The following is a 25,635-nucleotide window of genomic DNA, read 5'->3' as shown; positions in this document are numbered from 1 at the left end:
TAACAACCACATTGTGCCAAGTTCCTTCTGCAAATTACCTGAATGTTGTGTTTACAGTCCCTTACACCCACTTGCCTACCTAGTCCATTACACTCTAACCATACATACCCACCTGTCCACCTAGTCACTTACCTTCCAATCAAGTCCCCCAAACCTACATGCACAACCAGTTACCTAAACTTAGCGAACCACCCACGTATACTTTTGGCACAAATTATGTCCGTCAAACACATATTTAAGCACGGGCGCTTCTCTTCACGGCTACTTTATGATCAGATTATCGATTTTCAAATTGAAACAAGATAATGCAGCATGTCACCAAGTACACTTCATCTCAAGCTACCTCCAAGAACATGACAAACACTGGAACACTGGAAGATTCAAATACTACCACAGTCACCAATATTTTACAGAGAACAGTGTAAAGGATATCATAAAAATAAGAAAAGGGCATTTAAAGCATTTAAATCAGACAAATCAGATGCATCTTATAAAAGATATAAGAAAGCAAATAATGCGTGCAAAAAGGCAATTAAACTTGCTAAACTTCAAAATGAAAAAATGATAGCTAAAGAGCGCAAAACCAACCCCAAAGCATTTTTTAAGTACATAAATTAAAAAAAAAACCCAAATGAAAGTATAGGTACACTTAAAACTGAAACGGGGGTGTTAGTTAATGAAGACCAAGAAAAGGCAGGAATTCTAAATAACTATTTCTCCTCCGTATATATTAAAGAAGAACCCATGGCAATAGATGTGCAAATGATTGCTACTAAAAACTTGCAGAATAATTGTAATTGGTTAACTCAAGACAATGTGCTGCAGCAACTAAAGAAAGTTAATATAAACAAAGCTCCAGGGCCTGACGGTATCCATCCACGTGTACTTAAGGAACTAAGTGTAGAAATAAGTGAACCTCTGTTTTTAATCTTTCAAGATTCTTTTCTTTCAGGAAGTGTTCCGGAGGATTGGAGGAAGGCAGATGTTGTTCCTATATTCAAAAAGGGTTCAAAATCCTTGCCTGGAAATTATAGACCTGCGAGCTTAACTTCTGTGGCTGGTAAAATATTTGAAAGGTTATTAAGGGATAATATTCAAGAATTCCTTGAGAAGAATATGGTTATCAGCAAAAATCAGCACGGTTTTATGAAGCACAGGTCATGTCAAACTAACTTGATTGCGTTCTACGAAGAAGTAAGTAGAAGTATAGATCAGGGTGTTGCAGTGGATGTGATCTATTTGGATTTTGCCAAGGCATTTGATACAGTTCCACACAAAAGATTAGTGTTCAAACTCAAGGAAATCGGTCTCGATGAAAATGCTTGTTCTTGGGTAGAACATTGGCTTAAAAACAGAATACAAAGAGTTGTCGTTAATGGTAAATTTTCAAGCTGGACAGAGGTGACAAGTGGTGTCCCTCAGGGGTCTGTTCTGGGACCCCTTCTATTTAACATTTTTATAAATGATCTTGAAGACAGCATTGAAAGTCATGTTTCAGTGTTTGCAGATGACACAAAACTTTGTAAAATAATACAATGTGAGCAAGATATTACTTTGCTGCAGAAGGATTTAGATAGACTGGAGGACTGGGCACTCAAATGGCAGATGAAATTTAATGTTGAAAAATGCAAAGTTATGCACTTCGGCGTAAAGAATACACAAGCAACGTATACCCTTAATGGAAGTGAATTGAAGATTATGCTAGCGCTAGTGTACTTATAATCTTAATTTTAATAATGACAGGAGGCGAGTATTTTGCTTTACTCTCTTTACTAAAACTCCATAGCAGTAAAGAAAGTGAATAAACGTTTTAACCAATCAAAATGCAAATAGGGAGTATATTATTTCAGTCAACAGGCTCCTCCCCCTCTTTCGGAAGCGAACATCGGAACAGGGAAGAAAATAGTCATAAAGTCTGTAACGAACATCCGTAATGGAATCCAACGGGAATGATGAACTTCTTGGGTTGATTAGGAAGAAAAAACAGGCACCAACCGGAGAACTTCCGATGCTTGGTCTTTATATGATGAGAAATATCGTTATGGTCATGCCGTAGATGTTCCAACTTCTTTCACACTTAAACTGAAAAGAGAATATGAGAAAGGTTAGGCACCGGTCTTGAAACTGTTTGTAGTCATGACAGTGATCCATCGGATTACATTGCAATAATTTAATTTGTATATTCAGTGTATAGACTACTAGTAGTTAAATAGGCTAATGACAACAGTGACTACCTTATGAACATAAGATTCAAGGAGTTATGAAGAAAACAGAAGAATGAAGAAATGTAGAGAAGTATGATTAGAGTATGAATAGAGTAGTTCCCCTCCTCCCGGGTGGGAAGGGTGGGAAAATACTCGCCTCCTGTCATTATTAAAATTAAGATTATAAGTACACTAGCGCTAGCATAATCTTCAATTTTATCACATGACAGGAGGCTTCATATTTTGCATTTTTAACGCTGTAGAATCAGAGACATGGCAGCACTGGAATTCGGACGGAAATAGAAGGTGCGGAATGTCGATTCCCTGGACCAATCAGCGGAGCGTAGAATATCCGTTAAGGAGGCACCCGCCATGAAGGCTGAGGATGCTGCTGCTCCGCGTACTGAGTGGGCTCCGAATGTAGTGTCCACACCGGCTAGCGATAGTAACCATCGAACCCATCTTGCTAGGGTGGTGGAAGTGATGGGGACATGTGGCCTGACGTATGATACTAGGAGTTGACCTGATGGTGTAGACCGAAGAGGTAGGGTGGTTTCCACGTACTGTTGTAGTGTGGAGACAACGCAGAGTTGCGGTTCTGTAGGGAAGAAAGGATAAAACACAGATGTGGAGTCCGTCTTAGTGCGGCGAGATATCCGGAATGTAACTCCTTCTGGAGAGATTGAAAAAGCGTCTATGTCCAGTGCTCGTATGTCTGACACTCTGCGGAAGGAGACCAGGCAGAGCAAGACTGTGAGTTTTGCTGATAATTGACGGAGGGAGAGTCTGTCGTTAGTTGGCCAGTCTTTCAGGAATCGGAGGATTACGTTGACGTCCCAGAATTGAGAGTATTTGGGCCCTGGGGGACGTTGTAATCGAATGCCTCTCAGGAGTCGGCATACAAGTGGTTCTTTGCCAACTGGAATCCCTTGTATGGGGACGTGGGCTGCTGAAATAGCTGAGCGAATTACATTAAGTGATCTGTAAGAACGTCCTAATGAGAAAAGGTGAGATAGGAAGTTCAAAATGGCTGAAACAGGGGCCGTAAATGGATCGAAGTTCCGTTCCAGACACCAAGTGGACCAGGAATTCCAGGCGGATAGATAGCATCTTCTGGTTCCGGGTGCCCATGAGTCCCATAGCAGTTCTTTAGCAGCCTGCGATAGTTCGCCGACTTGCCAGGAGCCCCTGAAAGCGTCCAAACCACCAGATGGAGATGGTTGTCTAGGATTAGTGGATGAGGGTTGCCTTTTGGATCTGTTAGAATGTATTGATGATGAGGTAGTAGAAGGGGATCGTGGCATGATAGAGCTAGGAGATCTGGGAACCATGGTTGTCCCCTCCATAGTGGAGTGATGAGTACTAGTGAGGTTTGCTGATTCTTCAGATAGTGTATGGTCCTCGCTATCATGGCGAAGGGAGGGAAGGCGTAGGCTCCTGTGATCGGCCAAGGTTGTAGGAATGCATCCACTGCTGCGCTCTCCGGGTCCGGGAGCCAGCTGAAGTATAATTTCGTTTGTCTGTTGTTGCGGGACGCAAACAGGTCCAAGTGGAGTGGACCTAGGCGTTCCGCAATGCAGCTGAAGATTTGTGGATCTAGTTTCCAGTCGCTGGTGTCCCGCCAGTGGCGTGAGAACCAATCCGCCGTGAGGTTTGTCTCTCCTGGGAGGTATTCCGCCGTGAGGGAGATGTTGCGGGGTAGGCAAAAGTCGAAAATTTCTTTTGTTATTTCTGATAGGAGACGTGAGCGGGCTCCTCCTAGGCGGTTGATGTAACGGACTGCGGAAATGTTGTCCATCTGGAGTAGGATGCAACAGTCCGACTTGTCCTTTGCTAGGCTTCGGATCGCGAAAGACCCGGCTAGGAGTTCTAGGCAGTTTATATGTAAGTTGAGGTCTTGGGATGTCCAAGCACCTCCTGTCGATATATTTTCGCTCGTCGCTCCCCATCCCCAGAGGCTGGCGTCTGATTCTAATATCATGTCGGGAGCTTTCCCGAAGATGGCTCGGCCGTTCCATGCTTCCATGCTGTCCAGCCACCATCTGAGTTCGTCTCTGACTTCCTCTGTCATCGGGACCGGCTGATCGTATGAGGGGTTTTCCCTGAGAAAGGAAGCTTTGAGGCGTTGCATTGCCCTGTAGTGAAGTGGACCTGGAAATATAGCTTGAATGGAGGCCGAGAGAAGCCCTACGATGCGTGCGAGGGTGCGGAGTGGAATGGTGTGGGAGCGGATGGACCTGCGTAATTCCTTGCGAATGGCTGAGATTTTTGCCGTCGGTAGCCGTAGAGTGCTGGAGGTGGAATCTATCTCGAATCCCAGAAATTGAACTGTTTGTGATGGGGAGATAGCTGATTTTTGAAAGTTCACTGTGAAGCCCAGGGATGATAGGAGATCCGTGGTGTAGCGTGTGTGTTGTATCAGTCTGAGTCTGTCTGAGCAGAACAGAAGGAGGTCGTCCAGGTATATAATGCAACGAATGCCTTGAGCTCGAAGATGTGCGACCACGGGTTTCAGCAGTTTGGTGAAACACCAAGGGGCCGAACTGAGGCCGAAGGGGAGGCACGTGAATTGCCAGGGACGGCCTTGCCAATGGAAACGAAGGTATTGTCTGCAGGATTGATGGACGGGTACTGATAGATACGCGTCCTTGAGATCCAGTCTCGTGAACCAATCCTTGTCTTGTAGGAGGTCTCTTAACAGATGTATGCCTTCCATCTTGAAATGGTTGTAAGTGACGTATTGGTTGAGTTGTCGTAGGTTTATGACTGGTCGTAGATCGCCCGTTTTCTTCTTGACTAAGAAGATGTTGCTGAAGAAACCTCGAGGTTCGGACGCGGGTTCTATCGCGCCTTTTGAGTATAGGGTTTGTAGTTCTTCGTTGATGAGAGATTTGTCTGTTCTTGAGCAGTTGATGGGACGTGGTATTTCCGTCTGTCGGGGTTGGTCTACGAAGTCTATGACGTAGCCTCGTACTGTCTGTAGGATCCATGCGTCCGCGGATATTGAAGTCCATTCCTGGAAGAAAAGAGATATGCGACCTGCTGTATGCATTGGAAGGGAAACATGAGTGAATTGGTTGCTTACCTGCGGAGAAACGTGCTCTGCCTCGAGTGCGTGGTCCGCGACCTCTGTCTGCGCCTCGTGTGTAGGAAGATGGTCGGTATCCCATCTCTGGGTAAAAGGGCTGTGGTCTTGTAGCTCTGGGGCCTGAGGGCCAGAAGCGGCTGGCAGCACGGCCCCTTTGGCGGCCAGCCCGTCCAAAAACACCCCTAGAGGGGTTTTGTCTAAAGACTCTTCTCATTGATGATTGAGCCTTGTTCAGGGATGTGTATACGTTAACATGTCTGCTTAATTCTTTGAGAAATTGTTCTCCGAAAAGCTTGCCCTGTGCCATAGGACCTAACTCCTTGGTGCCCAACTCCACCAATTTCCCGTCAATGCGGAGAAGTGCTGCTTTGCGTCGCTCAGATGATAAGGCGACATTGGCATTACCCACAAAACAAAAGCACCTTTGTGCCCATTCCCGCACGTCATGCGCCCATTCGCGCACCATAGTAGGGTCAAATTGATCGGCTTTGGCTAGAGCATCATCAGCCAAGTACATAATTCTGGATAGTGGTCCCACCGAGTCCAGAAGTTTATCTTGAACCCCTCTAAACCCTTTTTCCACGCCTTTTCGTGGGTCACGGCCACCTCGTGACATAAAAGTTGTCATCACTTGGTCAAATTCTGGCGTGTCCGCCACGTGGTCGGGTAGAAAAGGCCTTGGGCATTCTGACCTCAAACGGTTGCGGACCGTTTTGTCCATGGGCTTTCGTAGCCAGAGGTGCATAAACCTCGCTAGGTGGTCAGGAGGTGTCCAATCGCTTGAGCGAGGGTGTCTAATTTTTCTTGGGTCAAAAAGTTTTTGTCCCAGTGGGTCAAGGATGGTGTCTTCATCCTCTTGCGGGTTATCCGCATTATCTTGGTCTTGGGGTTCTCCCATGAATGTGTGTTGCGGAAAAAATGATTGAGATCCGGAGTCTGAACCCCAACCACCTTCATTAGAGTCTGAGTCGTCCGCTTGCCATTCATCTAAAATGGCCATGGGTTTAGTTTGGGACTGTTCTTCATCCGAAGAGTAGTCGTGTTGGGGATTCGTGATGGTGGCAGAAATGGGTTTAGCGCGTTTAGCGGGGTTTTTACTTTTATGTGAGTGGTCTTTTTCGCCTTTCCACTGGCGTTTGCCCGTGAGAGTTTCAGGGCTTTTGTGAGATTCTTGTGCATCAGAATCGGAGTCATGGCGGGATGGGTGGGCTTTAGATGGTTTCCTCTTGTCGGAGCCAGAGGCCATCATCTTGGAGAGGACTTTCTCCATTGAGGCAGAAGCGGCCTCGTTCACCATATTTTGGAGATCTGTGGTTTGAGAGGTCTCCATGGTGTCTGGGTATATGATTGGCACAGGGCGTGGTAGAGGTCAGTCTGCTGTATTTTAGTCGATATAGACTGTAGTAATATCGCTATGCAATACCCCAGCAGGGTGCAATAACGTAAATTTTGTATAGTAGTACAATCGGGACCCCAGCAGGGTTATTGGAATAAATAATAATAATAATAATAAAACCGAGTACCCCAGCAGGGTCTAGACGGTATAGTAACTGGTCAAATGTAAGCCAGATAACCCCAGCAGGGTTGTAATAAAATGATACCCCAGCAGGGTATGAGTAGTGGTATGTTGGAGATTAAGCTCCAGCAGGATAGTAATCCGATTTATATAATCACCCCAGCAGGGTGTATAATGTCCAATGTAACCACTAGGCCCCAGCAGGGCAAATAGACCACTTGTTGGGATTTTAAATGTATTCTGGGCCTCACCCAGTATGACAGAGGTGGCCACAAAGCGACCTCCTTAGCAGCACAATATATAGGGCAGCACCCCAGTCAGGCACAGGTTAATACCTGATGTGCCTTTAAACAGCTTGAGTGACTGACCTCTTGTAGCAGACTGTAGAAAGGCTTGCAGTGTCCGTTGAACTTGCCGTTCTGAGGTTTCGCGACAATTTGCTGCGGTCCTAAAATGGCGGCCGTAATCTCGCGAGACGCGGGATTAAAAATGGCCGCCGCGAGAAGGAAGCCGCGGCTGAAATAGGGCCGCGGAAAACGCGGCGGAAAATAGCCTCCGAGCTGCGGCAAGGTGGGGAAAAAAGAAGGATGCAGGGAAAAACCCGAGCAGAAAGGAGAGAGGTAAACTACCACTAGGGTGAAGTAACCCCGGTGGTACTAAACATTAGGATAGATAGTAGGATAAAAACGGTTTAGAGACTACAGAAAATAGCAGAACTATATAGATAATGAAAAAGTTAGATAATAAAATAGTATATATGAGGAAAAAAGGTAAATAAAACATTCACATGAGGTAAAATAGGGAAGAGCCAAAAACTCTGACCTGTCTGCGATGGAGCAGTAAAGAAAGAGGGGGAGGAGCCTGTTGACTGAAATAATATACTCCCTATTTGCATTTTGATTGGTTAAAACGTTTATTCACTTTCTTTACTGCTATGGAGTTTTAGTAAAGAGAGTAAAGCAAAATATGAAGCCTCCTGTCATGTGATAAAATTAGGGATAACAACACACGAAAAGGACTTGGGAATTGTTATAGACAACAAACTATGCAACAATGTGCAATGTCAATCAGCAGTGGCCAAGGCCAGTAAGGTATTGTCATGCATGAAAAAGGGCATTCATTCTCGGGACGAGAATATAATTTTGCCTCTCTATAAATCACTGGTAAGACCACATATTGAATATGCTGTGCAATTTTGGGCACCTGTTCTAAAGAAGGATATCATGGCACTAGAAAAAGTGCAGAGGCGGGCTACAAAATTAATAAAAGGAATGGAACATATCAGCTATGAAGAAAGGTTAACAAATTTAAACCTATTTAGTTTAGAAAAACGTCGCCTGAGAGGGGATATGATAACATTATACAAATATATTCAGGGCCAATACAAACCATTGTGTGGAAATCTATTCACAAACCGGACTTTACATAGGACACGAGGCCATGCGTTTAGACTGGAAGAAAGAAGATTTCGTCTAAGGCAAAGGAAAGGTTTTTTTACTGTAAGAACAATCAGGATGTGGAATTCTCTGCCTGAAGAAGTGGTTTTATCAGAGTCCATACAGATGTTCAAACAGCTACTAGATGCATACTTGCAAAGACAGAATATTCAAGGATATAATCTTTCAATGTAGGGTAATAACAGCTTGATTCAAGGATAAATCTGACTGCCATTCTGGGGTCAAGAAGGAATTTTTTGTCCTAGCTTGTTGCAAAATTGTGCTTCAAACTGGGGTTGTTTTTTTTTTTTTTTTGCCTTTTGGATCAACAGCAAAAAACAGGTGTGAGGAAGGCTGAACTTGATGGACGCAAGTCTCTTTTCAGCTATCTAACTATGTAACTATGTAACTATGTAACATACAGACAAACTGCTCTAAGGTGGTGTATTGGTTTTATTTTCACAATTTATATTCAATTTAAGACTTTGTTGATCTCAAATTTTTACTAGTTTTGGGGTTTTGCAAGTTTTGGTTTGACATGTCTAGAGCACATTTTAGAAACATATTCAAGTTCACCTCACTGAATAACTACCAAGGACTGGGACATGGTGGGGACTGAAGACGTATGGCTCTGACAAAGTATATGGGACACCGATAACTGACATACCTGAAATGTTCTTCGCCCCACACATTCATGTAAATCAAAACTGTAGGCAATTATAGATGACATAGTTACATAGCTGAAAAGAGACTTGCGTCCATCAAGTTCAGCCTTCCTCACATATGCTTTTGCTGTTGATCCAAAAGAAGGCAAACAACCCAGTCTGAAGCGCTTCCAATTTTGCAACAAACTAGGAAAAAATTCCTTCTTGACCCCAAAATAGCAGTCAGATGTCTCCTTGGATCAAGCAGCTATTACCCCACTAATTAGAAATTATGTCCCTGTATGTTATCCAATTGCAGTTTAACCCCTTAAGGACACATGCAAGTATTTATCCAATTGCAGTTTAACCCCTTAAGGACACATGACTTGTGTGACATGTCATGATTCCCTTTTATTCCAGAAGTTTGGTCCTTAAGGGGTTAAACATCTGTATAGACTCTGACAAAACCACCTCTTCAGGCAAAAAATTCCATACCCTTATTGCTCTTACTGTAAAAAAACTTTTCTTTGCCTTAGATGAAATCTCCTTTCTTCAAGCCTAAATGTGTGACCTCGTGTCCTATGTATAGCCCTGTTTATGAATAGATTTCCAGATAATGGTTTGTACTGGCCCCGAATATATTTGTATAATGTTATCATATCCCCTCTCAGGCGCCGTTTTTCCAAACTAAAGAGATTTAAATTTTTTGTAATTTTTTTTTTTAATTCTTTATTTTTATTGTGCATCGATTAACATACATGCGTGTGGTGCCATGATGGCAGCGGTAGTCATAATAGGAAAATACAACAGATATCGTGTCATGACATATGGGTATGCTGCACTTTTTTAGTATAGTAAAACAAGCTTAACTTTGGATCTAAGCGTAAGATCTGAGTAATTAAAAATTTAAGAGTAATTGTAGATAAGACATAACAGGCTATAATGTGGGGCCCAGGCCCTGGTTTGCATAGACTGAGATAGTATAAGGGTACTATGCTCTTGAGTACTGGCATGGCATTACATTAAAATAACAGCACAATTGCATTAACCTGCTCTAAACTGAAGAACTAATATTTTCAGCTATTATATATATAGCAGAGTAGAAAGGCGTGTGGCTAACTGGGTGTGCTGGTTATAGCACCTAGTCGAGTGTGTGGAACACGCTTAATTTTAGTATAACTGGAAAGCAGCGATATAGCACGTTGGTGAGCTTGGAACTGGGAAAAAGCTTGCTGTATATCCACTCAACTCGAGACATGCATGGCAAGGTAAATAAAAGAAATTGAGCATGGAAGACAGGCATCAATATAACATCTAGAGTCAATGGTTGATGGGCGCCAGGGTGACACTGTGCCGTAGAGACGGGAAGCCGAAAGCCTCATAGTGCCCAGTCTGTAGCTTGTGCCAGACACCCCTCTGGCCGGCTGTCACCCGATACCTTTGCTGTCTGTCCGAGTTGGGTATGGAGACAGGTCTGGGACAGTCCTCACTTGGTCGCTCCGCCAGTCCCGGGGGATCTCAGAAGCCTCTGTGCGATCTCCACAGCTCCGGTCTCCTACACCACTGCCAGCTTGGCCTCGGTAAGACGCTGTCGCCGCTTGAGCTCGTGGTTGCCCCCGCTGAGGGTAAGGGTTGCGTATCCGGGTTGTCCCTTTTTGGGTTCTCGGTCTTGGAAGGCAGTGGTGAGCATTGGGCAATACCCGGCAGGAGGTGGCTTTCGGGCGTACCCTCTGCTTTTTCCCCGGCCTCTTTGGTCTGGGGGCTGATCCGGGTCTCCGAGTCCTGCCAGCCTCGCAGTGTGGGTGGATGGGAGGCGAGGGTCGGCACCTGACGGTCTGCTGCCGCTTCCTCCCGTCCTGTGTTCCTCTTTGCCACAGCTTCCTCCAAAAGTCGTTTAAGATTGCTTCAAGCCGCTGGTCGAAGCTTTCCAGCAGGCCTTGATTTGTCGTAGTCTGCGATACTGTCGCCATTTTAGCTCAGGCCGTGGTATCGTGCGATGCTCAGGATCAGGTGAATTTCTTGGTGCTTGGTTCCACTAGTCGTCTCACAGTAGGGCTTGTATGTCACAATTCCCAAATCCTTCTCGTGTGTGGTTATCCCTAGTTCACTACCATTTAGGGTGTAAAATGCTTGTGCATTCTTAACCCCAAAGTGCATAACTTTGCATTTTCTACGTTAAATTTCATCTGCCATTTTAGTGCCCAGTCCTCCAATCTATCCAAATCCTTCTGCAGCAAGGCAATATCCTGCTCACATTTTATTATTTTACAAAGTTTTGTGTCATCTGCAAACACTGATACATGGCTTTCAATGCCCATTTCTACATTTAACTAGTATGTTATCTTAATTAGGGGGGAAAACGCATACATAACATGTATCAGATCCACTTAATTTCCCTGCCACACATAATTTATTTATGTTGATGGCCAGTATGGAGAATTTAGAATCTGCAGGACATAATGAATTAATCAAAATTGTTAAGATCACTTTTGATTGAGTACATTATTGTCTGACAACACAAAATGTGATATTGGTCCACCATACTTCCTGCACTTATATTGTTTAACACTCTTTCTTGTCCGATGGGTGATGTGTGCCATTTTTTGGTGAGAGTACGGAGTGTAGAAAATATAAGTAAACCAAATTATGTTGCATTAATGACACTGTATTCTTGCTAATGGTATGGTGGTATTTTGCAGAATTCGCTGCACTGGCTGTTTAGATCACATGAACTAAACTAATCCCATTGTCCTGTTCTTACGATGTTATAATCTGCAATGTCACATGATCTGCCCATCATAAGTACATCTCTAGAAACATTAAAGGGACACAATAGTCACCAGAACAACTACAGCATATTTAATTTGTTCTGGTGAGTAGAATCATTACCTTTAGGCTTTTTGCTGCAAACACTGTCTTTTCAGAGAAAATGCAGTGTTTACATTACAGCCTAGTGATAACTTCACTGGCCACTCCTCAGATAGCTGTTAGAGATCCTTCCTGGGTCATGGCTGCCTAAAATGCATCCAAACATTTAGTATCTCCTCCCTCTGCATGCAGACACTGAACTTTCCTCATAGATATTCATTGATTCAATTCATCTCTATGAGGAGATAATGATTGGCCAGGGCTGTATTCGAATCATGCTGGCTCTGCCCCTGATCTGCCTCTTTGTCAGTCTCAGCCAATCCTATGGGGAAGCACTGTGATTGGATCAGGCTACCACTTCTGATGATGTCAGCAGACTGCTTGTTTTTTCTGAGGCAAACAGCATGCAGAGTTATAGCTTCAGGCTAGAAATACAATAAGATTTTGCTATATTTATGGAGGCATGAGGGGCCAGGGGGGCTAGATGGTGGTTTTAACCATATAGGGTCAGGAATACATGTTTGTGTTCCTGACCCTATAGTGCTCCTTTAATGAATCTTTCAACCAAGGTCTGGTAGTTATTAAACAGAAAATCTAAGCACCAAAAGCACTATTTCTTAATCATCTACCGTATATACTCGAGAATAAGCCGAGTTTCCCCAACTCGGCTTATACTCGAGTCACTGTCTGTATTATGGCAATTTACATTGCCATAATACAGACTGGGGGCTGTGTGCGGTTACTTACCTCTCCTGCAGCTCCTGTCAGCTCCCTTCTCCTCCGCGCCGGTCCGTTCAGCACCTCTGTCAGCTCCCAGTGCAAGTCTCGCGAGAGCCGCGGGGTCATAGTGCGGCCGCGAGACTTACACTGTGAGCTGGCAGAGGGAGCTGACTGGACCGGCGCGGAGGAGAAGGAAGCTGACAGGAGCTGCAGGAGAGGTAAGTAAGAGCTCTGCCAGCCCCCTTCTACACAGTGCACACCACTGGACCACCAGGGAGTGAGAGCCCCCCTCTCCCTGGCCAGCTAGCAAGCAGGGAGGGGGGACGGAAAAAAAAATTATAATAATAAAATAAAATAATACAAAATAATTAAATTAAATTAAAAATAATAATAAAAAAAAACATTACAATAATTAAAAAAAAATAATAATAAAATTGCCCACCCCCCACCAAAGCTCTGCAACACACACACACACTGCACTTATACAAACACTGCATTCATACACACACGCTGCACTCATACACACTGCGCTCACACACACACACTGCGCTCACACACACACACTGCGCTCACACACACACACTGCATTCATTATATACACACACTGTAAATAAATATTCAATTAATATAATTTTTTTAGGATCTAATTTTATTTAGAAATTTACCGGTAGCTGCTGCATTTCCCACCCTAGTCTTATACTCGAGTCAATAAGTTTTCCCAGTTTTTGGGGGTAAAATTAGGGGCCTCGGCTTATATTCGGGTCGGCTTATACTCGAGTATATACGGTACATTATAAAATTAAACACCAAAGAAAATAAAAATAAAAAGCAAAAACCGGTTTCAAAGAATAAAAGAGTTTCTGAAAGAAATAAAAACACTTACACAATTCACAATTAAATGACCCTTTTAATAAACATCTTTGCATAGTTACATGTCAATATATTCTCCCATTACAGCAAAATGCAAAATAGCCTAAGCCAAGAACAAATTGCAAATGCATGATTTATTTTCTTCTTTCTTTTTCTACAACCCCAAAAAACCCTTGTAACAATATTGAAACAATCACAATTCAATGCCAGTCAAGCGTCACTAACGGCTCAGACACAATTACACACATAGCAGCTGCAGCAAAATACATATATCATTTAGCATAAAGTCATCTGATTTGTGGGGTTTATTGGATAGATCATTGCAAGGAAATGTGAATGTGCGCATATTCCAAAAAAAGCTAGCAAATGTATTAGAATAGATCTACTGTGCTTTTAGCCATACATTTTTTTATTTTTAAATCAAACGTATGCTTATAATTGTGGTTACAAGGTGTGTAACTATACTAATGGTGGTTTTGTATAGAGACATTCTGTGGCCCAAAGAGCAAGATTTGTCACTTTTAATTGACTTTTCACATTTAACATTGTCTGTGCCCATGATCGATGGATAGAAGACATCCTATGAAAGTTAAAGTAAATATTTTAACATATTGTAGGATGTTTAGTGCAAGTCATCACCAAAGATCTGAACTGCATAAATGTAATAACTTTAAAATTAGCATGGGGTGGGGACACGGACAACATTTTGGAATGCTGTTTATGGTTCCTAAGAAAGCCAAAAATGAGGCTAAAGTGATATGTCTTTTTCATTCAAGTGACCAAAAAAACATTTAAAGTGTTACTATGATTTTAAAATAGCGTAGAAAAAATAAAAAAATAAATATATATCACTTTCTAAGTTGCATTCTACATTCTCCTGAAACAGGATCTTACCCAAGAAGTATAACAGATATACTGGAAATCTGGTAAATTTACCGAACATCAATTCTGCAAAAGTGATTAACTATTGGTTGGACTTAAATCGTTAGTGAATCACAACTAGATGGTTTATTCCATAAAGGTTCAGTGACAAAAAATGGATTGTCGGAGCTGATTGGCAAAGATTAAGGAAATAAATGTTAAGTGAAGAGCACTTTTTTTTCAAATTTTCTTGAAAACCAAGGGTACCTAAAAAATAAATTTTTACTTCAATAAAAGTGACATATCTCTTTAACACATCAGTGATAATCCCACTATATATTAGGTATAGATTATGATGTTGGACACTCGTTCTTCCAAAGTGTTATTTGTGTATATATATATATATATATATATAAAACTATTTTTGTTGCACTGCTTTCTAAATAAACTATATATATATATATGTGTTTATTTAAAAAGCAGTGCAACAAAAATAGTCCAGCTCATTCAAACTTAGACAGTTTAACAAAGTTAGACGTGTAAATTCTAAAGGGAATTTAAGAATTATAGTGAAAATCATCTTTTAAAAAAATTATTTGAGGCTTGCAAAGTATGACCCTAGAATCAGATGACCATGCCAAAAAAAAATAGGTATACATAAAAAATAAACAAAGGTCCAATGGACCCTTAAGTGCTAATTTCGTGTAACATTTACTCTGCTGTAGTGAATCACAGCCTTCTGTGATTGTGGCTAAAGCACGATTGTGAAAATATGTAATGACAGATTAAAGATTTTCATCAGACATAATAATAAGGGACATTATAATAAAACTATCCTTGGCAAAACGAGCCTGGGAAGACTCAGAATAAAAATAAAGGATTGGTAACACTTATATTCAAAATTTTTACCCATGCCAATATTAGGGCAATGCTTGAACCCACTGTGATCAATGATTAACACCATACACTATTAAATCAACATCAATTGATACATATATAAACAGTGCATTTTGAATATACATTCAATATAATTGTGTATGCAATACATTCTCTCTAGCGCAAAAGGCACATTAACAGTCTTACAAAGTCAAACATTAAATTAGAGATTTCAATTCTGAAAGATTTGCCGACATCTGCATTGTAATAAACTTTGTTTTTTCTTAAAGCATGTACCTGGAACAGAAAACCTCTGTCATGCTAGGTGCCGTGGAGGTCACCTTATGCTCGGCTGAGAGTGATAAGAGGTGAGTAACAGCATAATGCCAAATGTGGACTACACTGATCATACTGGAAAATTCATGTACCACTCCCAAAATAAACAATACATTTAATAATTAGGGCAGGTCTGTAAACGCAAATACTGATTTGATAAACTGTCAAACATAAAATAAAGAAATTGTACCTACGATACCCTGTGCCTAGGCTATAGTACACCCCGATTTCCCTCAAAGCCAGCTAGAGGGAAACAGCTGGACATCCAGATTTTAATATAATGTACACAGCAGCAATACTCAATATTCTGCTGACGAGTTCGGTAAGTTTACAGATCTTAGTAGATAGCAGAAGGGATTAAGGGGACATGAATATTCTTCCCTTCCATTCTTGCACACGTGCACATGGGAAATGCTGTCTTTATTTAATGCTTTTAGTGCAAGACTGATACCCAATGCTTGGATGGACATATCGCTGCAACTACAAAGGTTACAAAATAGGCCAGCTTGCAAAAGTGCTATTCAGATATATGATTTTATTTTTACTTCATGGAGTTTAACATTACAGGTAACTCTCAAATGATACATATGTTAACGTACTTGAATGTCCAGCTTTGATTATGCCTTACTTAATTCACTCATTCTGTTAATGTATTCAGAAAGGGGTTGTGATAACACTGTATAATTATTATGTAACAGACTTTGTACAATAAAACAACGGGGCAATGACAACCCTGTACTATGATATAGCGATATTTAGTGACATATGCTTAACCCCTTAAGGACACATGACATGTGTGACACGTCATGATTCCATTTTATTCCAGAAGTTTGGTCCTTAAGGGGTTAAAGGGACACTATGGGCATCAAAACAACTTTAGCTTAATGAAGCTGTTTTGGTGTATAGGTCATGCCCCTGCAGTCTCATTGCTCAATTCTCTACCATTTATGAGTTAAATCACGTTTGCTTCTTTCCATGCTGCCCTAGACACACCTCCCCTGGCTGTGGCTCAAACAGCCTGCATGAAAAAAAAAAAAAAGGTTTAATTTTCTATAGGATGCTAACTTACTTAAGAAGTTTTTATCTCCCGCTCTGTAAATTGAATTTAAATAACCAACAGGAGGCTCCTGCAGGACCTAGAATACTATTAATAAAGCAGGAGATGAGACATTCTAAATTAAACAGAGTGTGCTATAAGGGAAGTTTAAACATAAGATCTTGGTTTACAGGAAGTGTTTAGTAAGGCTGTGTAAGTCACATGTAGGGAGGTGTGACTAGGGCTGTGTAAAGCAAGTAATTTAACTCCTAAATGGCAGAGAATTGAGAAGTGAGACTGCAGGGGCATGACCTATACACCAAAACAGCTTCATTAAGCTAAAGTTGTTTTGGTGCCTATAGTGTCCATTCAATGATTGAAGGAATGTATAATAAGTTAATATACAGTTAAATCTAAAGACCCTCTGTAGAGTTGTGAAAAAACAAGTAAAACAAACGTTTGGCCTCTTAATCCAGGAATTTTTACCCTGTAGCATTATTTCAAATAGTCCAGTAACTATTAATGGAATTTCACTTGGAAAAAAATGGAATATTAAATAATTCTCACTATGTGCGTTTTATTTGCATCTCTTTAAATAACTAATCATGAACAAGCATCCATTTGAATCCAAATTTTGAGATTCGCGTCAAGCTTTTTCCTGGAAATATTCTTTAAACTAATAACTAATTAATTTTATTGCCATTTAAAAGGGCACTCTAAGCACCATATCAACTACAGATGTGAAATTGTGCATTTGTCAATTTTATTGTTTAAATGCAAATTAAATAATGGCTCTGTCATGTAACACGTCTCCCACTGTAACTGTGAAGACAGGCAGAGAATGAAAATGGAAAGGTCATACGTCATGCCACTGGGTAGAGCTGGGGAAAGTTTGCAACTGGAACGTGTTCCAAACAGCACTGTCCTTGTTTGCACAGCTTCCTCAAAACTTTCACGCAAGGAATTTACAGGTCTTACACAAAGGAAAGAATTCATTGTTTTGCTAAGAAACAAAGCATGTAGTAAAATAGTGCAAAAGGGGACTGTTTGTCTAGGAGTCACTTTTTTGGTAGGATTCATCAGTTGTACCTCCAGTTTCTTGGCGGCTGGAGAGTACTTAAAAACCTTGCTCAAAGCATAAGAACAGAATATTTAATTTTTGATTACCAGTGTCACAAAGTACTACTGAGCTTTTGGTATGGATGTAGATTGTACACAAGTCTAGTGAATTAACAAGAAGAAAGTCTGATGCAGTCATTCTCATTAGATGGGGTTTTATATATAAAGAGTAATCATGGGACTAAATTTTAAAAGTGGAACAATCAACAGGAACATTCTACTGGTTTCCATGGTTACGGTTTCATGTTTACAACTTTACAGCTGTACAATTACTCTTCACAAATAAAACCCCACTGGGCAATAAATTCAGGTGCCTTGAGCAGGTTTCCCTTCTCGATTCTTCAGTTTTGGCCTGTGTTGTTAACATAGTTTTTAGTATCAATCTGTGCCCAACTGTAATTGCAATAACAGTAACTACCGGCTATTGAGCACTTAATCAGTTGAGATATATTTGTATGCTTACAAAGTAACTTATCTCCCAAGTCCCACATCACAAAGCGGTGATTAGGATCACCTTAGTGGGTCTTTGTGTGCCCAGACCCCTGTACTAAATGTTTAAAAAGCAATTACCCAAGCTAAGCAATGAGGCAGAGCAATCCTTTGCTAACCAAGAGCAGCCCAATGTCATAATATCTGCCTTGTGCATTGCTACATATTACAATATTTGAATAAGCTGCCCTTATGGGGAACCAAGCAGAAAGCCATGAAAGACCCACAAAGACCCACTATCCTTTAATACACATACAAAAAAAAAAAAAATATATAATAGGAAAATAAATTTTAATTTGTAGCTAGAGAAGATCTTGTCAGAGGATTATTCGAGTAGATTTAGCCAATGACCAGGGCTGTCTTCGTGCTATGGTCAAACTTGGATAGTGGGTCTCTGTGATGCTTTCAAACGGGAAGACAATACTGTATCCTAAAAATGAAACAGAGAACAATACCAATGATGAAACATTGTTCTGTTCCCCCCGGCAACCAGGATGCTAGAATTGGCATCAAAGTCCATACACAATATATCTACAAGACAACTCAGAATTTTACTTTACAGTTTTGCTACGTTAAAAAAAACAAAACAAAAAAAAGCAAAGTACTTAATGAACAATGCATATGTATATAAGGAGGAGAACAGAATGAGACAGAGGGATATATGGTGCTAGTCCAGCATTTGTAAAGAGGAGAAATTTAATTTCTAGAAAGTAATGGCTAACCTGACACCTTGCAAGCTGGATTTTCATTTCCGCCCCATCCTTAAAAAGCGGCACAGAAAATCACAAAAATGCTAGTGTACCATGGTCAGCCATTACTGCAATAAAGGTGTATTTTCTCCATTTGGGTATGAGAACTAGTTGGCGGCCCAAAATAAAATACATACAGGGTCTAGACTCTGTCATTGTATGCTATATTGTACATGGGATTGTTCATTATGATTTTTTTACACCCAGAAAACATGTTTTTTTAAATAACAGATGTTTTTGCTACTCTTCTGATTAGCTGCGGAAACTTTGACTAGAGATGGATATTGTTCATCAACTAAATACAATGCGGAGTATATTTCCCAGTTAGGAGTATGTAGTTAGAGTTTTATTAACTCTTCGGGGCAGCTGAGGTTCTAATCACATTTATTCAGACTTTCACGAGTATTAGCCCAGCTACATTTTTAAATAAATGTTTTACTTGTTTTTCAAGACTTGTAATTGATGATTCTTTATATTGTGTATTTTAGTATTGTTTTTTTTCCTGTTTCTTTGTGCATAATTATGGATCTGGATACCCAATATATCATTAAAGGACCACTCTAGTGCCCTGAGGGTGCCCCCACCCTCAGGGTCCCCCTCCCGCCCGGGTCTGGAAAGGGGAAAAGGGGTAAAACTTACCTTTTTCCAGCGCTGGGCGGGGAGATCCTCCTCCGTTCCGCCCCGTTGGCTGAATGCGCACGCGCGGCAAGAGCTGCGCGCGCATTCAGCCGGTCGCATAGGAAAGCATTTACAATGCTTTCCTATGGACGCTTGCGTGCTCTCACTGTGATTTTCACAGTGAGAATCACGCAAGCGCCTCTAGCGGCTGTCAATGAGACAGCCACTAGAGGATTTGGGGGAAGGCTTAACCCATTAATAAACATAGCAGTTTATCTGAAACGGCTATGTTTATAAAAAAAATGGGTTAACCCTAGCTGGACCTGGCACCCAGACCACTTCATTAAGCTGAAGTGGTCTGGGTGCCTAGAGTGGTCCTTTAAGATTAACCTTTTTATGTGCACCTAAATCATTATATATTAGTTCCAGGCATTTACAGAGTTATTTTCTAATGTGAGAATTAAAAGCAAATTTAAAATGTAATGCCAGACTCGCTAAGAGAATTTTACAGTTTGGCTTTTTTGACCTTCACTTTGAATGAATTTTGAATTCTTACTTTACTGGGTAACCCTGTCGGTGTTTAGGGAAGCCCATACCATAATGAGACGTGTAGGGCTTTTTGATGACCTGTTTAAGCACAGAATGCCTTTTCATCAGCACAAGAAATGTAAATATTAAACTGCAGAAAGCCCATGGCTTCCTGGGATCCATGACATGAAGTGAAAATAGTTACAACAAAGAGAAACAAGCATGTACACAACCTGCGCTCCAGCAATACAGGAAGTTAAATAACCCACAACAGAGATAGCCAATATGGAATTCAATTTATTTATACAACTCAGCAGCCTATGGGTAGCTTGGCATTATGGGAACTGTAGTTGCTACCGGTTGGAGATCCCCCTTAAAAATATACACTATTAAGCCCACCGACTATTGGTAAGGGCTTAAATACTATTGGATTAAAGGAATTATAGTTTAAGACCAAATGGAATAACAGGACACAGCATGTGGCATTACATACAGCAAAAGGCACCACTGCCACCATGATCTATAGTACAGGCAATTGAAATATATAATTAAACAGAGATTTGTGGGCTACTGTTACATATGACTGGCTATTTCCAATCTCTGTGAGAAGGCAGCTGACATCCCTGCACACGGTATGCTGCACACACATGTCAGATCTAGCCCAGTGTCCTTTGCAATACAGCTAATACAAAGCAGATAATGCACCAAGTATCTGTCCACGAAGGGTAATCTTTAGAAATACCCGATAATGTGAAATGTTTAAACAAGTTAACTCCTAAATATATAAACCTGTAAAAATACACACCATGTACAGTGTCCTCTCTGCAGAATGTAGGCACAATACTGGGTACATGAAATGCAGGCACCCTGGAAAATGGTAGGCAAGGGCCAATATACTCCTTTAAAAAGAACTAGCCTTACTCTTCTACGCAGAATATTTAATACTGATAAAAAGCACTAATCTCTATCCCTAACATTTGACCACATCTTCCAGTTCAATCTTTCCTCTTACGGTTTCCCCAGACTAGCTGTGTATCTCTTCTGCTATCAAGTGATGTGACAATGTACAAGCAGCCTGTTTCATGTCTGACTTAATACTCCTCTGCCACTGTAACTATGTCTCTCTCTCTGTATAGCTCTATTGTGTTGTTTTGCTTCCTCTTTCAGTTTTTTTCCTTGTGGAATTAAGTTTCTCAGAACAAGCACTGCATTCTGCAGGAGAATCATACTGCTATTGGCATCATTGTGATACATGTTGGGGTTCAATCCTGTACTCTTCCTTGAATATATCCTGGAAATGTATTCATATATGTAGCTCGCTATCAGGGATTACAAACTCTAGATTGTTAAATATTCTGTATTAACTGAACTGCCATGAAACCTGTTCCATAAATAATACTAAGTGTGTGAATTTCTGTATATCACGATAAATATAACTAAACTGTAAAATCTGCTTATAAAGGCAGCAATGGGATTTCACTGAAATTCCAAGTTAGTCAAAAGATATCATAAGACTACATGAAAACTACTTTGTCTTATGGTAAAATCCTACTTTGACAAAAGGCAGAGCTACCGCTGTCAAGTTTTGTCACTTCCCCCAACTGTTGCTAGCAACATCGTGATAATGGAGGCTCTTGCTGGACCACAGTATTTTACTCTTGTGCAGCAGATGTGGATTTCTGGAGGATGAAGCACCAGGAGTAGACAATAGAAAATGGAGGGGCCTGCGAGCATCAAGTAAGTATAACTCACCATAACTGCACCCATGGGCCACCCCACCCAAATGGCAATGTCACCATTGAAGATCTTTTCTAAATATGTTAAGATCCCAAAAGGTGAAAGCACCACATTTTTGGAAATTAATTGATGCATGGTGATGCCACGTAACCCTTGTATGGCAGATCAAACTTCATTACTTACCTCTGCCCAACGCAAGTTAATGAGAATGTGAAAAACATTTTATGGAAAGCTTATTTGTAACAACTCAGATCAGAATAACCTAGATCAATGTTGGCTAACCTTGGCACTATAGATGTGTGAGATATCCAACATCGCTCAGACAGCCTGACATAAACGACTTTAGGCTTTGGGATATTTTAAATAAATAGACAAACACAGAAAGATAGAAAATAATACTTTTGGTAGCAACAACCATCACCTGCCTCCAACGTTTCTAAAGTGAGCTAGTCAGTTAGATGGATGTACTTACACTGCTGACTGGGGTCACATTCAGTGGTCATCTTGATGTAGTTGGAAGGGAAAAGGCCGGTCACCCCGTTGATTTCTCCTTGCCACCAATCTGCATCATCCTTATTTACGACATTGATCAGTTGGCCTTTACTAAAGTTCAGTTCATCCTCGTTATTTGCGACATAGTCATACATTGCAATAACTTGACACACTGTGCAAGAGAGAAAGGACCAAATGGTAAATTGACAACTGTGCACAGAATTAAAGATATTCCTTTTTGTTATTAGTCAAAGCTTTAAACGCCTACTGATAATGTGATTTTTCTACTGTGCAGTGATAAGTAGAAAAGTAATTTTAAAATATTTGTTAAACTCACTTGTAAATTAGAGATCCCTTCTTTCAGAAGAGGACTGTGAGGCCCATTTAAGATAAACAGAGGTGGAAACAGTAACTATTTAAGCACCCCGTACCCAATAATAAAATGCAGTCCTAGTGGACAGTGATGTAGGTGACCACCATTTGTACTGGTGATTACCTGCATCCTACAGGGACAGGTTATCACAGGTAATCTTGTCCAAAGAGGAGAAAAGCGCTCAGTTAGAGTCTTCCTCGCCTTAAGAAAAAAAAAATATTTATATTGTGGAGAACACCAGCAACTTAGGGGCACAAGTGAGCCCTCCAATTAAAAAAAAAAAAAAATCAGAATCTCTAGGTGGAAAAAATGACAGAGCAAGAGGCCAACCACATAGTAAGGAATGCATGTGCATTTATATGTTACAAATAGATTAGAAAAGAAATCCCAACAGTGAGATTTTTATATAGAAATGGGATGTGTATACCAGCATAAGAAATGTCTCATGCATTGTGTGTGAGTTATAAGCTGATTAAGAGACTGTATTCGGTTGTAACCCAGCAATTATCAGACATAACAGTGGCAACAAGGATTTTGTTTTTAGTTTTAGTTTTGCTGCACACCTGCTGGTTGTAAGAAAATTTGGCATCATGGCTCAGATTAGAATGCTGCAACCCTTCTGTTCAGATTTGGACTCCTAGCCTGCCGGGGTAAAGCGCTCAGGACAGTTTTAGAAACAAATAGTGTTGCCCCTGACAAAAAAGGTTGTTGTTTTCCTGAGTACCCTGGGTCAATCTGCATATGGCACCCTGAGGGACCGGCTGTTTTCTGAAAAGCCTGCTACTAAACTAAGTGATTAGTTAATTGATACACTGACAGATCATTACCAGCCCAAGCCACTGGAAATTGAGGAGAGATTCACGTTTTAAAGCAGATGCCAATCACCTAAGGAACATGTGGGAGCTTATGCCTTTGCCCTGCGTAAACTTGCCAGCACCGGTCAGTTTGGGGACTATATGTCTGTTGCCCTCCGTGACCGGTTTATAATGGGCCTCTATGATACCATGATTCAGAAGCGGTTGCTGACAGAGGATGGCCTTATGCTTACTAAAGCTATTGATGTTGCTGCAGCCATGGACCTTGCTGCTAAGGATTCTCATCTAATGCATGCTGATTCTAAACCCACATCTGCTGCCGTTAAGGAGGAGGAGGTGTTGCAGACTACTATTGACCCACCCAGGCCCTCTAAAAACTCCACTTGTTTCCTACTGTAGCATTATTCATATAGCTACAACCTGCAGATTTAAAGATGTACAATATTTTAGCTATGGCAAACTGGATTATGTCCACAGGCTCTGCCAGTCTCTCAGACATTGTGAGCCACAGCCCCCCACTTAGCGAACTTTAACTTATCATGTCAGCTTTCCACAGGGGCCTGGAATTTTTTCTTGTTGCCCCAACATTGTCTCTGACTCTCGGCCGTGTTTTGTATCGGTTTGTGAATTGTACAATTGTATTTTTTTCCAAATGTCAAACACTGCAGAATTTGTTGGTGATAATAATAATAAAACAAACATTAACATACCTGGTACAAATGCAGGAGTTGCTTTGTCATTGGTTGGTCCTAAAAGTTTTACGTGGGTTGCTGGGAACCATCCTTTCTGCCGTTTCTTCCCTCGTGCCTGAAACAGACATTCAGTGGGTCCGTAAAGACATATTACACAAATTTCTGAACTAGATTACCCAATTGGGTAATGTACAATACCAACCATCCCATAAGCTAAATTTGTTTTTCGTGTTGCATTTATAGCCATAGATACACACATTTAAAGGGACATTTCACCCAATATGCCCATCTTCTCTTAGTCTCGCTTTATTATGATAATTATGTAAATAATAATAATAAAAAATAAAAAAGTGCAATCCTGTGGCACACCAGGGGAAGCTATGCTAATGCAGGCTCTTTTCATATACAGCATCTACATTTGTGGCAGCAAATGGCTTCATTCATGTTTTTTTTTTCATAACTAAAACTACTTGAGAGTATTGAACTGCAAATCCCATAAAACACTGCTGAGCAAAGTTCAATACTGAGGCTGACATGATAGCTTCATTGCCAGCACCTGCGTGTCAGAGGAGACGAGCCTAGTGGGGGGAGCAGCACTGTGAGAGCAGGAGAACCACCTGGAGGGCTCTGCTGCTCTATTTAGTCATTTAGTTGTTGGTATAGATTTATTGTTCTTAGAGGTCTATGACGAGAATTGATGGAGAGGAACCAAAAGGGTTAAATTTTAATACGTTTTAAATTAAAAACTACAGATTTGTTTTCCATCATTATGTATAGTTTATATTTTCTTCTCTTTATGGGTAGCGGAAGATGACCCCCATCGCACAATGAGGAATGGTAAGTTTTCATTAGTTTACCCCTGCATGTGCCTCATGGAAGGTAAACCATAAATATGTATAGAATTAGTCCTTTGTATTTCTGTAATATCTGAAATCCATGGACATAAATAATATAGGGACATCCCAGATGGGGACTGTATAAATCCTGCTCTTTATCTACTCCTACATTAACAAATGGACAGGACTGCACACTGCATTTAATTATATAATATATAGTGTTTTGGAACCTTCTAATACGTGAGATTTGTTTTAAGTTTATGGATCCATAGGAATGGCTTGGGTTGGGCTTTGGGGACTGAAGCTCTGGATGTGGCTCAAGCCCTAGGTATTTCTAACAAGGCCTTTGGGTCCACGTACAATAGATATACGCATGGACCTCTGCCCCGACATTGTAAATTGCACAACGGAGATGAATAATTATGGTTCAACTAAACATGTTCTCCATAGCATCACTTCCTCTTTTAAATTTGTGATTAAAAACATTTGGGCATATTACCTGCAGTTCTCCTTGCCACCAGCCTGAAGCATTTTTCTTCAGAATAAGGATCAGCTGGCCAGGAGCCAAACTAAGTTGCTCTGAGCCGGTCGCAGTGTAAACTGTGGTTACCTGGGCAATCTCTGTGGCAGGAAAAAGAAGGGATTAATACAGGTGTTGGTATGCACACATTAGTGACCAAACCAATAAATACACTTGGAACAACTAGCAACCTTAAAGGTCAGTTTCTGCTG

At 40.9% G+C, this 25,635-nt stretch overlaps 1 protein-coding gene across 5 annotated transcripts in view; it reads right to left on the bottom strand.

The window, feature by feature from the left end:
* ITSN2 (intersectin 2) overlaps nucleotides 1–25,635 on the bottom strand; it is a 162,555-nt gene that overhangs the window by 33,643 nt on the left and 103,277 nt on the right. For 4 of the 5 annotated variants that reach the window (XM_063442099.1, XM_063442100.1, XM_063442101.1 and 1 more), the window contains 3 exons: nucleotides 25,403–25,524; nucleotides 24,086–24,182; nucleotides 22,168–22,359 (listed from right to left, as the gene is read on the bottom strand). In XM_063442099.1, the coding sequence (XP_063298169.1) occupies nucleotides 22,168–22,359; nucleotides 24,086–24,182; nucleotides 25,403–25,524 (411 nt within the window). Of the gene's footprint in view, nucleotides 1–17,723; nucleotides 18,494–22,167; nucleotides 22,360–24,085; nucleotides 24,183–25,402; nucleotides 25,525–25,635 lie in introns of those variants that run through there. The other variant, XM_063442103.1, reaches the window with a different exon arrangement.

The sequence above is a fragment of the Pelobates fuscus genome, chromosome 2 (assembly GCF_036172605.1).
Source record: "Pelobates fuscus isolate aPelFus1 chromosome 2, aPelFus1.pri, whole genome shotgun sequence".
Classification (NCBI taxonomy): Eukaryota; Metazoa; Chordata; class Amphibia; order Anura; family Pelobatidae; genus Pelobates; species Pelobates fuscus.
The sequence above is the reverse complement of the archived record's forward strand: the minus strand, read 5'-3'. Positions and strand labels throughout refer to the sequence as shown.